Raw genomic sequence first — 15,586 nt, 5'->3', positions numbered from 1 at the left:
AAAAAAAAAAAGAATATGTTTGTAAACTAATCCCTTCCTCTTGAGAATAGATTGCATTAAATGCAGCTGTGGTGTCCTTGACTAGATTACCTGTTAACATTAGGGCTTCTGATTTGACTGTCAGAGGGCTTAAATCAGAGTGGTCCCTGCCTCCTTGCTAGCTCTGATATAAAAGAACAATCACAGGACACAGGAAGGGAGAGCTCTGTCATTTTTTATCCTGCTGTGTGACAGAAAGAAGACAGCTCAAATAGCCTAGGCCTCTGGGAAAGATAAGCCAATCTGCCTGATATTTTACAGCTGAGATTGGGAAGAGAGCAGACAAACTAGACTGATGTAGGAGGCCTGGGAAGAAACAGGCCTTTATTCCAGAAGAGAGAGGAGTACCATATCACTTACTTACGCATGAAGCCTCAAGAGGCTGGGCCCATTCAGCTCAAGAAGAAAAGAAGAGCAGGAGGGGAAGGCAGAAATCAACCGGAGATAGGCGGCCATCTTGCTTCAACAGGTGACAACTGACTTTGGTGAGAAAGCACCTCTTACGGTGCCTTGAGTTGGACTTTTTATGGCCTTGTTACTGTGAGTTTTTACCCCAAATAAATACCCTTTATAAAAACCAACAGATTTCTGGTATTTTACATTGGCACCCCTTTTGGCAGACTAATACACAAGGGAATTTAGAAAGCCATCTGCATGTTCAAGTCATTATGCTTACTCAGAAAAGTCCTGTGCTGATTCCCAGGCACAGTGAGCACCAAAATCAAAGCAGGAGGCACAACATTTGATTGCTTGTTTTGTTTTTGGAGCAACTGCTTAACACATCAGGGGATGTTAATAGCCTCTCTTCAAAAAGACCCTAAAAGAAACTATGGGCCACATACCAATAGGACAGGGGCAGCCCACTGCTCACAAGTGGATTTTCTTAACTTCCTTCCCAATTGCCATGGAGACCCCCAAAGATCTTGACTAGGATATATACTACATGTATTGAATCTTAATTTTCTTATTGAGCAACTGAAGCAAATATCTCTAAGAGTATTTGAGGCATAGAGAAGAAATACTGCAGTTTGTTTCTCCCAACTATGTACCATTTGATCAAGGAGAGTCTATTTTACTACAGGTACAGTGCAACAATGGGGTAAGAAGAAGCATTATATACAATATACAAAATTTCTACCTTATCACCCATAAAAGTAGTGGATTGATTGAAACTTGATTGAGCAAATGAAATGCCTACTTAGTAAACTGATTAGAGTGTGGAGAGAAAAGACCGAGAGAATGTCTTACATGACCGTATGAATGAGGGCTAAAGTTTATTATTCATGAATTTACAAATGGATCACTTTTGGATAAATTGTTGAGATTTTGTGTGGAAGACAGGGAAAAGGCATGGGATTTAATATAGAAAATTAAATAAAATTCTTTGCTACTTCTGAAAATTTTTCTAATTCTTATGGATTCTGTAAACCCAGACACTGGAATGCATTTTCAAATATAGAGGAAGGAACAATACCAAAGTTGACACCATAAATAATACTCATAACCAATTCCTGTGGGTGTCATAGATAGATATTTCTTCTCAGGTGCTTAAGTTTGAATTAACACTTTCTACCTCTTTCTTACACCATGGATGAGTGAGTCTTATAAACTGTCCCCTGTTCTATATTATATGAAACAAAAAGCCATGTATATTTAATATCTGGCCTTTTCCATAACAATTTATTTACTGCCTGGCCCTGTCATAGACCACATATTTGTGATGAAGGGCAATATTCAAGGTAAAGAATCCTTGTCAAACTATAAACATTGTCAATATTGGAGCATCATGGTGGGCTTAGACATCTAGGATTGACAGCCTCTGTGCTAAACCAGGGCACCTCTGGGAAGATCTTTGGCATACTCTACCCTAAGTATATTTCAGAGTAACTACAACCCTTGAGATATCATCATGGGGAAGTACACATTTTTGGTTCGGGAATATATACTCAAATTATATTCATGTAATAACCAGTCAATAATACATGTTTTGTAAATCACTGAATCTTGTTTGAAACACTCCAAACACTCAGTGCAGAAGTGTGCAATAATATAATTAAGAAAACCATCAATATGCATTTCATAGATTAGAAAATATAATAATCAAAAAACATGAGTATATGCTTAGCCCGATTAATAAAAATGAATTCAAATTGAAAGTATAATGCTATGATAATTTACAACCACTGAAAGTATAAATACTAAAATGTAATATCACTAATCGTTAATAAGGATGAAGAGCAACAATTGACTGTTATTATGAATGTAGGTTAGTATATCCATTATGATATACTGATTAAGTGATCTTAGTGTAGATATTTCATATGACTTAGCCAACAAATATTGTTTTCAAATTTCTTTTATGGTTTTCTTGACAAAAACCTACAGATACAAGGAGTTCTTTACCTGTATTTGTCAAGAGATTGTATATACATTCATGCACTTGGAAAAACTAAATATGTTCAACTGGCAAGACAGGTAGAAGTTAATCTATGCATGTTGCTACAGTAAATATATATGAGTCTTATAAAAGCATAAACATCTTGAGATCTCAGACCAGTTTACTTACTGACACGGATGCACCTGGGAGGAGGGGACCAGCCCTGCTCCGTACATGTAATTTTGCTCTCATCATTTGGAAGACTGTAGCCAGGTTTGCACACAATGTTTACAGATTGACCGTCTACATATGTGTTTCGTCTATTTGAAGAATGTCCATTTTCCACAGAATAGAAATAGCACTGTCCTATGAACCGTAAGAAAAATAAATGGAACAATAGCAAACATGGTTATGCTGAAAAAAATAAATTATAAAAATGCATAATAATAATAAACATAAAGTGGAAATTTTAGGTTGAATATGTGTTCTATTTTTTAATTTTTTAAACAAAACTGCAGGACTATACAATACTAAGAGTGAAACCTGATGTAAGCTATGGACTGTGGAGAATGGTACTATAATAATAAGATTCGTTCATCAGTTGTAACAAAGCTACCACACTAGACAAAGTGTTAATAATATGAAAACTGTGGGTTAAGGATATTTATGGGAACTCTGTATTTTCTGCATGATTATTTTGTAAACTTATATACAAATTCTCCCATAAAAATTATCAAACAATTCCATTTATAACGATTAAATGAAAATGCATAGGCATCTACAAATGATATACACATTAAGGGAAAATTCCAGCTTTGACCTAAGGCTTGTTTAAAAAAAAGAACAGTCAATACTCATTATTATTATCTTTGGCTTTTTAAATTAAAATATGTTAAAATGTAGCTTAAGCTTTACCCTTATAATAATCCCATCTTTACTCTCATTTGCAAGTCTTGAACAGCACCTTAAAAAGAACAGATCCACTTTGGTCCTTTTGGCCAGCATCACTCTTTCCATGGCCCTGTTTTTTGGATAATTCTTTTTTTTTTTTCCTCCCTCTCCTCTTCCCCCACCCTGCTGTTTTTGCTCTCTGTGTCCATTCACTGTGTGATCTTCTGTATCTAATTCTCCTTTTGTCTTCTCATCTTTCTCCTCTAGGAATCACTGGAATTTGATCCTGGGGACCTCTGATATGGAGAGAGGATCTCTGTCAATTGCACCACCTCAGTCCCTGGTCTCTGCTGTGCTTCACCTTGACTCTCCCCTTCCTCTCCCTTTTGTTGTATCATCATCTTGCTAAGCGACTCACTTGCATGGGCACTGCCTCACTGGGCATAAACTGGTTTGCCATGCAGGAATGGGTTCACTTCTTCTTTTTCACCAGGAGGCCCCAGGGATTGCACCTGGGTCCTCCAACTTGGGAGGCCGAGGTCCTATCACTTGAGCCACATCTGCTTCCCAGGACAATTCTTGGTTGGAATCATGCTGTGCTTTTTTCTTGCTATCACTGAAAGATGTATACATGTATAATTTTAAAGACATTGACTTACTTAGGCATGGTACTGCTGGTGACCATCCTCCTTGTGTGCATTTCATGTAACCACCGCTATGTTCCGTAGGAGTCACAAAATTATCATTACAGTAGTAATAGAAAGATTTTCCTATAGGTGCTGGGAAGTGTGATCTATAATAAAATTCTGCATATAGATATCCATGTTTTATATTTGGAAAATCACAAGGCTTCACTTGGAATAAAAAAATACAAAACAGTATAAATATTTTATCTTAAAAAACATTCAATTGGATATTGAGTTTTCTTCAATGAAATATAGTCTATTTTTACCATAATTGCTTTCCTTGCATTACTGACTGTAGGACAAGGCAACACAGAGTATTCAGATCCCTGATGTATTGAGGAAATCATTGCTAATGAAAATGAAATTATATCATCTGGGTCACATGAGGTATAAACTTGCATGAAGACTCTCTAAGAAGAAACCTGCACAGACCTAATTAATGTATCCTTCAGTACAGGTATCCCTTGCCCTGTGTGATAATTCGGCATCCTGGCTGAAGGATGCAGGTGCGGATTTCACCCTTAGTAACCTGATTTTTCTCTTCTTTCTTTTTTATCCTCAGAAGAATTCAAAGAGCTTCATTTTCCTTCAAGATTAACTCATATTTAGGGGATATAGTGTATGTTGTATTTTAATAAGTTTCATTAGTTAATTTTTCTTTTTTTTGGAGCCAATTTAGGTATAGAGAAACAGAAAAAATTTTCCTTCAGTTACATCACATAGAAAAAACTCTCGTTTATCTCTCACACATGTTCATCCAGGTGAGTTTCCCTTTACTAATTTTTTAAGCAGGAAAAGTGGACTAAGAATATTTCTTAATATCCAAAAAATTATGATTATGGTAAACTTATTTACTTCTAATTTTAGTTGGAGAATGAAATGCTTTTTAGTGCTTCCTAAACCATATTTATTATTTAAATGAGGTACCATGTAATTGTATTTTATTAAATTACTTGGAACAGTTTTGACTGGTATATTTAGGAGTTTTATTGTATAATGACAGGTTTATAGCTTATTAGTTCAACTCTTTTGCACTTTTCTTGGAATGTTTAGAAATAGTTCATTATTTTAAATTGTGACTAGTATTAGTTTTTTATCTGAATTATGATTCTCCTATTCCAAAAAATCTCATGTAACAAGATAAAACAAAATCTAGCACACACATATCCAATGTCCAGCATCAATTCCTTATCATCTTCAACTTCCTATCGTGTGCTCACTGATCTACTTTCTTTTTTGTTTCATTACAAACTTTTTCACTTAATTTCTTCCAATGTGTTATAGGATGATACTTTTTGAATTCTTGTTTATTCTAAATGTCTGTCTCTATCCACGATTTGTAAATGTCACCTTCTCCAGTGATAGAATCTTGGCCTACAGTCCATTTCTTTCATAGTGAATAAATTTTTTGCTCTTTTTTTATAGCTTACAATATGCTACAGACTAAAATGCTCATCTTCATCTCATTTCTTATATGTGATCTGCTAGTTTTTTTCCACCAGAGACATAATGAAATATCATTTTTTTCACAGCCCTGTGCTTCTTCACTATTCTCTCTCATATGAGCATATAAGTCTACCTTTATCTTATCTCTTTTTAAGGTGATATGATGAAGTAAATATAATGTTACAACAGTTATCTATCAGCATTGAGATCTGCACGACTAAGAACAGCCTTCTTTCATTTCCCACACTTCTCTCAATGAAGGTTGTGTGTTTTTTTTTTTTAGAAGTTATGGTGATTCCATCACATTGTTGACTCAAACCGGTCTACAAATTGATTAAATATTGACTAATTCATAGCTGTCGCTAACTAGTCTGTATTAGTGCAGTTGATTCCTTTGATCCAAGGCTAGGATCTTATCAGTATCACTGTTAACCTTCATCTAATTGGAAAAGCCTACTACATAGTATTCCTTTTGATGCATGAATCTGTCCATTGCAAATTCACTCTCATCCCCTGTAGCATTCCAGTTGTGAATTTGTTCTGCTTTCCCTCTAAACCATTAAACTATTTGATGATAGCAATGAGTAATAGACCAGGGCAGAAAACAGAGTGAAGACCAATCAAACCAGGGGATGACTGCAGGTTTGGCCAATATTCTGACTGTAACCACATGAGGAGAGCTTGACTCTGGACATGCAGCAAAACACTCTGAGGTGCCTGATCCATAGAAACTGTGAGATCATAATGGTTTGTTGTTTTAAGTCACTTTGTTCTGGAAAACCTTGTTACATAGCAATAAATAATTAATATGCTATGTGTTAGATGGTACTATTCTTACCCAATGGCTTAATTCAGATATTTGGAGAATTGTATCATTTAAAGTAGTATATATTCATGCACACACATATATTTATTTGGTATCAAAACAATTAAGAGTGTTCAGTTTATAAACGTTGATTTTGAGCCTACTTAGAATTGCCTACTTGGAAAAGAAGAGAATGACTACAAAGGTTCTATTTTACATATACAACAATAAACATATTTGGCATTTAAGGGAAAGTTACAGAATAAAAAAGTAGGTAAATACATGAATGGAACTTACAACTACATCTTGGAACTGGTATCCAGCCACTACCAGTACATTTTGCTGTATTTCCCTGGAATGGAGTATAATATCCTTCTTTACAAGAGTAGGTGATTTTATCTTCACTTCTGTGTTTAATCCTTTTAGGTGTGTAGAAGCCATTGGCAATATAAGGAGGCTCACATGTTACTTCTGAAAAGAAATAGGATGTACGGATAATGAAGAAATCACTACCCATTTAAAATAATCAAGTACATGAAAATAAAGAAGTGCATGTTATTTATTTGTCCCTAGCACAGCAACTACTGACATAAATATCAGTGCCTCCTCAGCGACCATCCTATTATTCTCTGTATTGTTCCAATTTTAGTATATTTGCTGCCGAAGTGAGGACTCTTATTTTATTTTTAATGTCAGTGCTCAGTAAATCTGTCTAGTAATGTTTACTAGATAAAATGTCAAACTCTTTTTTTTTTTAAATCATCCCGTCTATTAAAATATTTATTAGGGGAGGGTCTGATGCAGGAAGGGCTCCTGGGGAATGTCTAAATGCTCATTCTGCCAGAGTGGGTGACACCATGGGGTAGAAACCCAAGTAGTGAGAGTGGGGGTGGACCCACATCCTGGGGAGGACTAATGCCATCAAATAGAGGGAACTGTATCCCTCGAGAGAAAGGGTGGCTCCCAGGGCATTGGGGCAGTTGAGCAAGTTAGGCCCTGAACACTATTCCATCTATCTCTGGAAGTGGCTCCTCAGGAAACAGAGGTTGGCTGTCACTGTGGGCACCAAGGTGGAAGGGAAAATGGACGTTAAATGTGTGGAACCAAGGTAAATGGGGGGTAAGAGAGGAGTTTCTTGAGAGTACACAAGGATGGATATAAAACATGTAATATTACACCATAACATATAGGAGATGACAGACTGATAATGTAAACCATAATGTAAAACATGGGATAACTAAGAATGTAAAGACCTGTGTATCCTAAAGTATGCACCATAATGTAAGCACAGATGTCACCTTGTTAGAAAGCTAATGTCTCAGACTCTGTACATCACGTTAAGTAAATATGATGTGAATAGGGTGTAAGATTATCGCTGTGGAAGGAAAAAGGTTTTGTGGTGGATGTATGGGAGTGCTGTATATTATATATATGCATTGCTGTGGTCTAGGACTCCTGTGAAGAGAAGCTGAATAATTAGGGGAAAAAAAAAAAGAAAAAGATAGGATGTAGAATTTTTTCAAGTCAACATTCTTTATCTAAGTTCTTTATCTAACTTTATCCAAGTTCTTTATCTATCCTTTAAACCCATCGCTATATGCCATTCCCTAGTAAGGGACCATGACATTATATTGGGCTTCAAATTTCGGGGAGTTCTGGATCACAGAGTGTTTCTTCAACAATGGCAATGGAGGGATACTGGTATGGGATGCCAATGACAGGTGATATATGGCTGACAAGGAGCTGTACAGAACATATGTCCAGGGTGCATGGTAATGTTTGGATATACTCATAGTGGCAACAATTAAAAACCACAGCAGGGGGGGTACTGGGTTCCTGGCCAGTGGTGCCCTGTCGTGGTCCCTAGGGGAGCAGCGACAGTCTCCCAGGTACAGCGGCGGGGACCAGGAGGGAGTGAGGGTTCAACAGTGAGCCCCTGATGCTAATGACTATGCTTGTGAGCTGATAAGCCTAAAATAAGAACAAGGCCTAGAGCAACATTGTGCCTGGGAATTTCCTCCTGTCAGCCTTCATGTTACTCAAATGTGGCCAATCTCGAAGCCAAACTCACCATGTAAATGCAATGCCTTCCCCCCAGCGTGGGACATGACACCCGGGGATGAGCCTCCCTGGCACCGAGGGACCACTATCAACTACCAACTGATGATGCAACTGGAAAATGACCTTAAATGGAAGGTTCAATGCGGATCAGCAGAATATCCCTGTCTACATAAAATAACATGACTTTAAAATGCTGTTTGACCTAAAGTAAGGGGGAAATGGAAAGGAGAAATGAGTTTATATGGCTACGAGTTTCTAAAAAAGAGTCTGGAGGCTGGCAGAAGGATTGCCCTCATGCACAACTGAGCAGAGTCAGAGAGACAGATAAAGCAGATGCAACCCCCAGATATTGATTCCTTTGAGGGCTAAAGAGACCCATGGGAGTTATGGTCATGGCCGATGGGGTTAACTACCAGGTCAGATGGCCCCTCTTTGGAAATGGTGTTTATGTGTGATGAATCTGGACTCAGATGGGATCTTCCTTCATAAGACTTTCACGCTAATGTGCTGGAGGTGCAGTTAATGTTGGGGTTTAAGATATATTTAGGGGATTTGAATCTCTGGACTGACAATGTGATAGCCAGGTCCTGAGCCTCAACAGACTCCAGCACCTACAATCTGATTTATTGGACTTACCACACTCAGCTAAGATGGAGTTGAAGAAGGACAACCACCACACCATGGAGCCTAGAGTGATTACAACTGAAAGTGGGAGGATTGCATCCAGCATCCATGTGGAATCTGAGCCTCCTCTTGACATAGAGGTGCAATGGACACAACCAATCCAATGTCCACATAGAAGAGGTGGCATTGGATTGGGAAAAGTGGACATGGTGGCTGATGGGTATGGGGAAAGGCAGGAAGAGATGAGAGGTGGAGGTGTCTTTGGGACATGGAGCTGCCCTGGATGGTGCTTCAGAGGCAATCACCGGACATTGTAAATCCTCACAGGGCCTACTGGATGGAATGGAGGAGAGTATGGGCCATGATGTGGACCATTGACTATGAGGTGCAGAGGTGCCCAAAGATGTACTTACCAAATCCAATGGATGTGTCATGATGATGGGAATGAGTGTTGCTGGGGGCGGGGGGGAGAGGCGGGGTGGGGGGGTGGGGTTGAATGGGACCTCACATATATATTTTTAATGTAATATTATTACAAAGTCAATAAAAAAATATATTTATTAGGTGAAAATATATATAGCCCTACTGCATCAAAAATAAAATTGGAAAGAAATATGTCAATATGTTAACAGTAGTTATATTGTAAGATAGTGCAATTATAGGTTATTTTTTACACACACACACAAATCAGGCATACTCATATCCTTCCTGGTATACCACTTATAATGCTCTCCACCATATTTGTTATCTGGTACAATTATACCATATCTGGACGCTTAATCACTCTTCCTCCAATGCCATCCACACATCATAATATTCTATATCAGGCAATCACCTCATGATATATGACTTCAAGTATTTCTTCTACTATCTTCAACTTCCTTAACTTCTGTAGTTGTCAAACTACAGAACACATATGCAAACTATGGAACACATATTCTGGTTCTCTTCCTTCCAGACACATGGTAAAATTGCATATTCCTGCCTCTTTGAAGGGGGCATGGCCATATTACTTTCATAGGCCAAAGAAAGGAATGTGGAAATAATATGTGTCACTTTAGCGAAGATATTTTAAAGCCATCGTGTGAACTTCTTTGTGCTCTTCTTCACAGCAGCAGGGATAATAAGGAAATGCATGGATAGTTGATGTCTTAGAATCAGAATCTTAGAATTAACATCATGATAAGAGTTCCCTTTTGACATACATTGGAAATGAAGAGTGAACAAGAAATAAACTTGGGTTTATTAGGCTACTTAAATTTGGGGAAACATTTTTCTTACGGTATTTCCATAACCTTGTTTAGCATTTGGAAAAGCTTTTCTGTACAGGGCAAGATAGAAGATTTGTGATGCAACTACTCAGTTCAGATTTTGTAGTATGACTACAACAATAGACAACATGAAAACAAATAGACATGGATGTGCTTCATTTAAACTTTAAAAATCAATAAAAGGGTATAACCTTGATTTAACTTGAGAGCTACAGTTTGACATCCCTTACCTAATACATTATAATTAATAAAGTTTATTAAAAATATGCCATGCCTCTATTTTTTGGCTATTGTGAATAAAACTGCTTTAAACACTGGTGTGCAAATATCTGTTTGAGCCCCTTTGTTCAATTATTTTAGATATATTCTAAGAAGGGGATTGCCAGGTCATCTGGTAATTATATATTCAACTTTATAAGAAATCACTGAACAGATTACACGATTTTATAATCCCACCAATAATGTTTCTCCATATCTTCACTAACACTTGTTATTTACTTTTTTGTTTTTTTGAAATAGGCATCTTAGTGAGTTTAAAGTGGGATAGCACAATATCATAAATGTAATTAAACCACTGAATTGTATGCTTGACAGTGCCTAAAATAGGAAGTTTTTGAGTTGTATGTGTCTTACGACAATAAAGTTTTTAAAATACAATGTTTTATTACATATTTTTATAGAAAAGTCACATAGCCATTTATATTGGTGCCATATTTTATTTTGGAATTTTTAAAATTTTTGGTGTACATTCAACATTGCCTGAAATCCATTTTTATGCCCCTAATTTTCTTCCTTATCCATTTCCCAAATTAGCCCCATTATCTCACCACTTTCCTCAAGCCACCCGCACCAAATGCTCCTTCATCAACAGATTAAATTCTTGCTTTCACAGAAAATAATAGAGACTACCAATTGTTATTTCGCATCATTTCTTTCCAACAATCCTTCTAAAGAATATCTGCATATATTCTAGAGTTATGCCTTTCCTTCAGTCTTAGATGATAAGGTGTTTCAAATTCAGACTAGCTTCTCATTTTTAGACCTTCCATTTTTCCATTGTTTACATCTTTCCTCTTTTCTCATGTTATCAACCACTCTCTCTTAAATGGATATGCAAGTTTTTCCAATTTTAATATCCTTCCCTCAACCCTTTGACACAGTTCAGCTAATGTGCTACATTATTCCTTCCCTTCATAATCAAAAGCCTCAAAATACCATTTTACAATGGCTATCTCCATTTTCCCACCCCCACCCCCATTTATTCTTAACACTGGTATCTGGCTTCTAACAACTCCATTGAGCTGGCACTGATCTTACGAAAGTCACCAATGCCCTCCTATTCCCAAATCCCAAAACTCTTTATATTTCACATATTACAATGGCTGGTATGTATTATGGGCTCCTCAATTACTTGTTGAACTGAACAGAAAGTCACTCTAATATATGACACTGATGACCATTGACTTCTTGAAGTTCTCTGAAGCTTTATGTCCTCATGATCTTTGGTTTCTCCTCCTGGTCTAAACATTATTTTTTTATTTAATTTAATTTAATTTTAATTTAATTTAATTTAATATTCTTTCTTGGTTCCTCATGTTCTAATCAATATTTAGGTCCTGCCTACTTCACAGACCTCATTTCCTATCACTTTTCCTCTTACTATGCTAACATCACACTGAGCTTCTTTCTGTCTGTCTTCAGACACGTCAAACTTATTTCTATCATTTGAACTTTCTGTTCTTTGTTTCAAATGATTGTCTCCCAGAGTTTCACATCAATGCTTATCAGCATCAGTGGCCATCCTTCCTGAAGACTCTATATATTGTACAAATGAATACTTAACTTTTAGAGGCTGGTTTTACTTGATATTTGTCCTTGATTTTGTTCTTTCTCTCTTCATATTCTTATAAGTGATAAAGAGCTGATAAATATATTAAGCTGATATTTCCTCTGTGGAATAAAGAGATGTCCAACCGTAGCTTCACACTGGACAAGTGTGATGTGTATAATTCAGATAAATTCAACTTTCTGTCAGTCTAAAATCATCACCGATTCTCTCAATATATGCCCTGGCTTCTGTATTTAACATTTTAGTTTGTGGCACAAGAATTCCATGACAGAAGCATAGAAATTTTCCTCACATGCTTTCCTCATCATCAATCTAGCATTCAGTCAGAAACAATATTCTTTAGTTTTAATTATCACTTATATATCTCCTCCTCTCCATAAAAGACTGCTACTGTGTATGTTCAGGCCTTAGAGACAGTCTTTTTTTTTTTTTTTTTTAAGATTTTTAAAATTTATTTCTCCCCACCTCCTTGTAGTTTGCATGTGCTGTGTTTGTTCATCTACTTTGTTTCTTTAGGAGGCAGTGGAAACTAAACCTAGGACCTCCAATGTGGGAGGAAGGTACCTAATTGCTTAAGCCACTTCCATTTCCTGCTTTCTTGTGTCTCTCGTTATGTTTTTCCTCCTGTATCTCTTGTTGCATCATTTTGTAGCTTCAGCTTGCCAAGCCTACTGGTCACACCAGCTCGCCGTCCTGCTCATCCTCTTTAGGAGGTACCAGGAACCCCTGTTTCCTGCTTTGTTGTGTCTCTCATTCTTTTTTTCTTCTTGTATCTCTTGTTGCATCATCATCTTGTGTCAGCTTGCCATGCCTGCCTGTCATACCAGCTCTCTGTCTTCTTTAGGAGGTACCAGGAACCGAAACATGGACCTCCCATTTGGTAGGCAGGAGCCCTTAAATTCATATTCCATTCTGCCAGAATAATATGTGATTAAGAAGTCTCTTGCTAACAGGATATTATCTTGATATTCAAAATAATTACACAAAAATAATGTGTGGATGCCTGAACACAGTTTTAAATAAATGATATCATCAGTGTTTGATGCTAAGAATTGCCAATAACCTAAAATACATTTAAATGTGCTCATCTGTATTTTTTTCTCATTTCTTTCTTCTATCTCTATTGTTTTATATATACCCATTTCATTCCAGTAGTATAGTTTACTTAGATTCTACTTCATGGAATAGCCAAATTTAAAACAAGCCTTTGAAGTTTAAAGTTATGAGATATAAGTAACAAGAGCTTAACATCTAGACCAATAAAATTATGTTAGGAAAACTTTGCTAAATTAATAAAGAGTAGAATGACTTCTGCTGATGACTCCCAATCACTGGATGTAAATCCCTTTTGTCTTAGTCTTCCAGTGCTACTATTTCAATTACCACAAACTAGCTGACTTAAAAAACAGAAATTAATTGTTTCACAATTTAGAATGCTAGAAGTTCAAAATCAACATATCAACAGGTCATGATCTCTCCAAAATCAGTAGTGTTCTGGTGGTGGCTAGCTGGCAATCCTTGGCATTCTGGCTTTAAGATGCATCTCAGTCTCCGACACCTGGCACTCTCTATCTTCTTTTCTGGCTTCTAATAATTGAATGAATTTTCTCTTCTTATAAGGATTTCAGTTACATTGGATTAAGTCTCACCCCTAATTCAATCTGGCCTCATTTTAACAGGATCTTTAAAAATCCTATGTACATATGAGCCCACACCCAGAAGACTGGGATTAGGATTTGAGCATATCTTGTGGGAGATATGATTCAATTCCTGACTCCTTGAAAAAACATAATTCCCTATCCTTACAAACTCCCTTAAAACAAATGATGCTATTATAGCATTACCAAAGGTGTGTAACTCTATTCAAACAATGGTATTTGAAACTATCCAAATGTGTGGAGCCATATATTTTCTTCTATTATAAACAATCATTAGAATTTGAAATAAGAATAGTAATTCAAGGGAATCACTATGTGATTTGAATTAATTGGGAAACAAGTTTGCATAGGAAAAAGATAGATTTGGATCAAAAGTAGTTTTTACGTACCAGGTTTTGTATGTTTAACTATTCCTATAAATGCTAAGTTGTCTGAGACCTTTCCCTATTGGACACAGAAACCAAAGTTTTGGTAGTTCACTCTCAACTAACAGGTACAATTCATAAAGATTCACCCTTAACTGAAAGGAACAATAGTTCCCTGTCAGGTACACTCATAGATCAAATGAAACAATGTTTAAGTATTTCACATTTGGTTGTTTTATTTAAATTTTGCTTTACAACTTAATTCCAACAATTCTTTAGTGTTGGAGGCAACAACAGGAGTTTTGAGTTTCATGAGTTTAGAGAAAGTTGGTTGCATTAATTTGGAATTCATCATATGCCAGCAGGAATGCTTGCATTGTACCAGGAAAATAAATAGAAGCATTCATGATAAATTAGTGGAAGTTCAAAGACTGGAATACCTTACCAGTAGGCAATTTCTCCACTAGTTAATACAAAATTTATTTTTAAAAATGAAGCTTATTTTAAAAGAGTGTATATTTACCTAATTTTGGGTGAATCTTTTTTTATATTGATCTTTAATAAACTATCTTTAAAAGAGAGTGTTGAATCCCAGTCCTCTTCCTGGTATCTCCCACTGTGAGGAAAGCAAGACCCCAAAAGATACAGTCTTGAGTTTTTAAGGTGTGACTTGTACTTGCGACTGAGAAATGAGAAAAGTTGAAGGAAAAAAAATTTTTTGTAAATGTGTAGTGTTGTGTATATGGTTTGTGTGTGTGTGCGGGTATGGTATGTAAATGAGTCAAGTGTTCAGGAGAAGCAAGCCTAGGAATTGTATTATAAAATTTCCAGAACAGAGAGATTTCCCACTGTGAAAACATATATGCACTAAGTGATAGTTTTATGGGGATAGCTGTTCCTGAGACGAATTAATAATCAGAATGAAGAAGTCATGCCACATTGAGACATATGTCCAAGTAAAACTCTGAGTGCCTGAAGTCTTACTTTGAATTCCTTTAAAGCTACAAAGAAGACTTATTCTCAAGTTTATCCTTGACACAGAGAAAGGGAGCTTAGTTTCAAGTAAGTGATTAGTAAGTTATATTTTAGTGACTGGATGATATATTAACCATCTAATTATTTAAGAGGAACTCTGGAAGTAAATATATGGTAGAGGCTAATGTTAAAGGCATGATTCACTCCCTTCCTTTGTTTATGAAATATCATGAAGGAACGTAGTGGATCTCCACACACCATCAGCCTAATGCACAACTGATGTGGGTTATCATTGTTAGGTGTTCATTAACCTCTTTCTTAAAATATTTTCTTACCAGTGTCTGAAAGTGGAGATCACTGACTGGTTTGGGGACATGATTTTCAAGGAGTTGCTTGTGGGCTCAAGCCAAAATTTTTTTAAATTATAAATCCAACTCAAAAGTTAACACCAGTTTTTGTAAAGTGAGGATAAGTAAGGTTTATGCAGGTAATTATGAATCATATGATTTAAAGTTTAGAAGGGCTCTTAAGGGGTCAAC

At 36.4% G+C, this 15,586-nt stretch overlaps 1 protein-coding gene across 4 annotated transcripts in view; it reads right to left on the bottom strand.

The window, feature by feature from the left end:
- Positions 1 to 15,586, bottom strand: part of LOC101420575 (complement factor H-like) — a 103,363-nt gene that overhangs the window by 29,009 nt on the left and 58,768 nt on the right. For all 4 annotated transcript variants that reach the window (XM_071207627.1, XM_058274905.1, XM_058274904.2 and 1 more), the window contains 3 exons: positions 6,542 to 6,715; positions 3,967 to 4,161; positions 2,606 to 2,782 (listed from right to left, as the gene is read on the bottom strand). In XM_071207627.1, the coding sequence (XP_071063728.1) occupies positions 2,606 to 2,782; positions 3,967 to 4,161; positions 6,542 to 6,715 (546 nt within the window). The remainder of the gene's footprint in view (positions 1 to 2,605; positions 2,783 to 3,966; positions 4,162 to 6,541; positions 6,716 to 15,586) is intronic.

Source organism: Dasypus novemcinctus, chromosome 13 (assembly GCF_030445035.2).
Source record: "Dasypus novemcinctus isolate mDasNov1 chromosome 13, mDasNov1.1.hap2, whole genome shotgun sequence".
In the NCBI taxonomy this organism is placed as follows: Eukaryota; Metazoa; Chordata; class Mammalia; order Cingulata; family Dasypodidae; genus Dasypus; species Dasypus novemcinctus.
The sequence above is the reverse complement of the archived record's forward strand: the minus strand, read 5'-3'. Positions and strand labels throughout refer to the sequence as shown.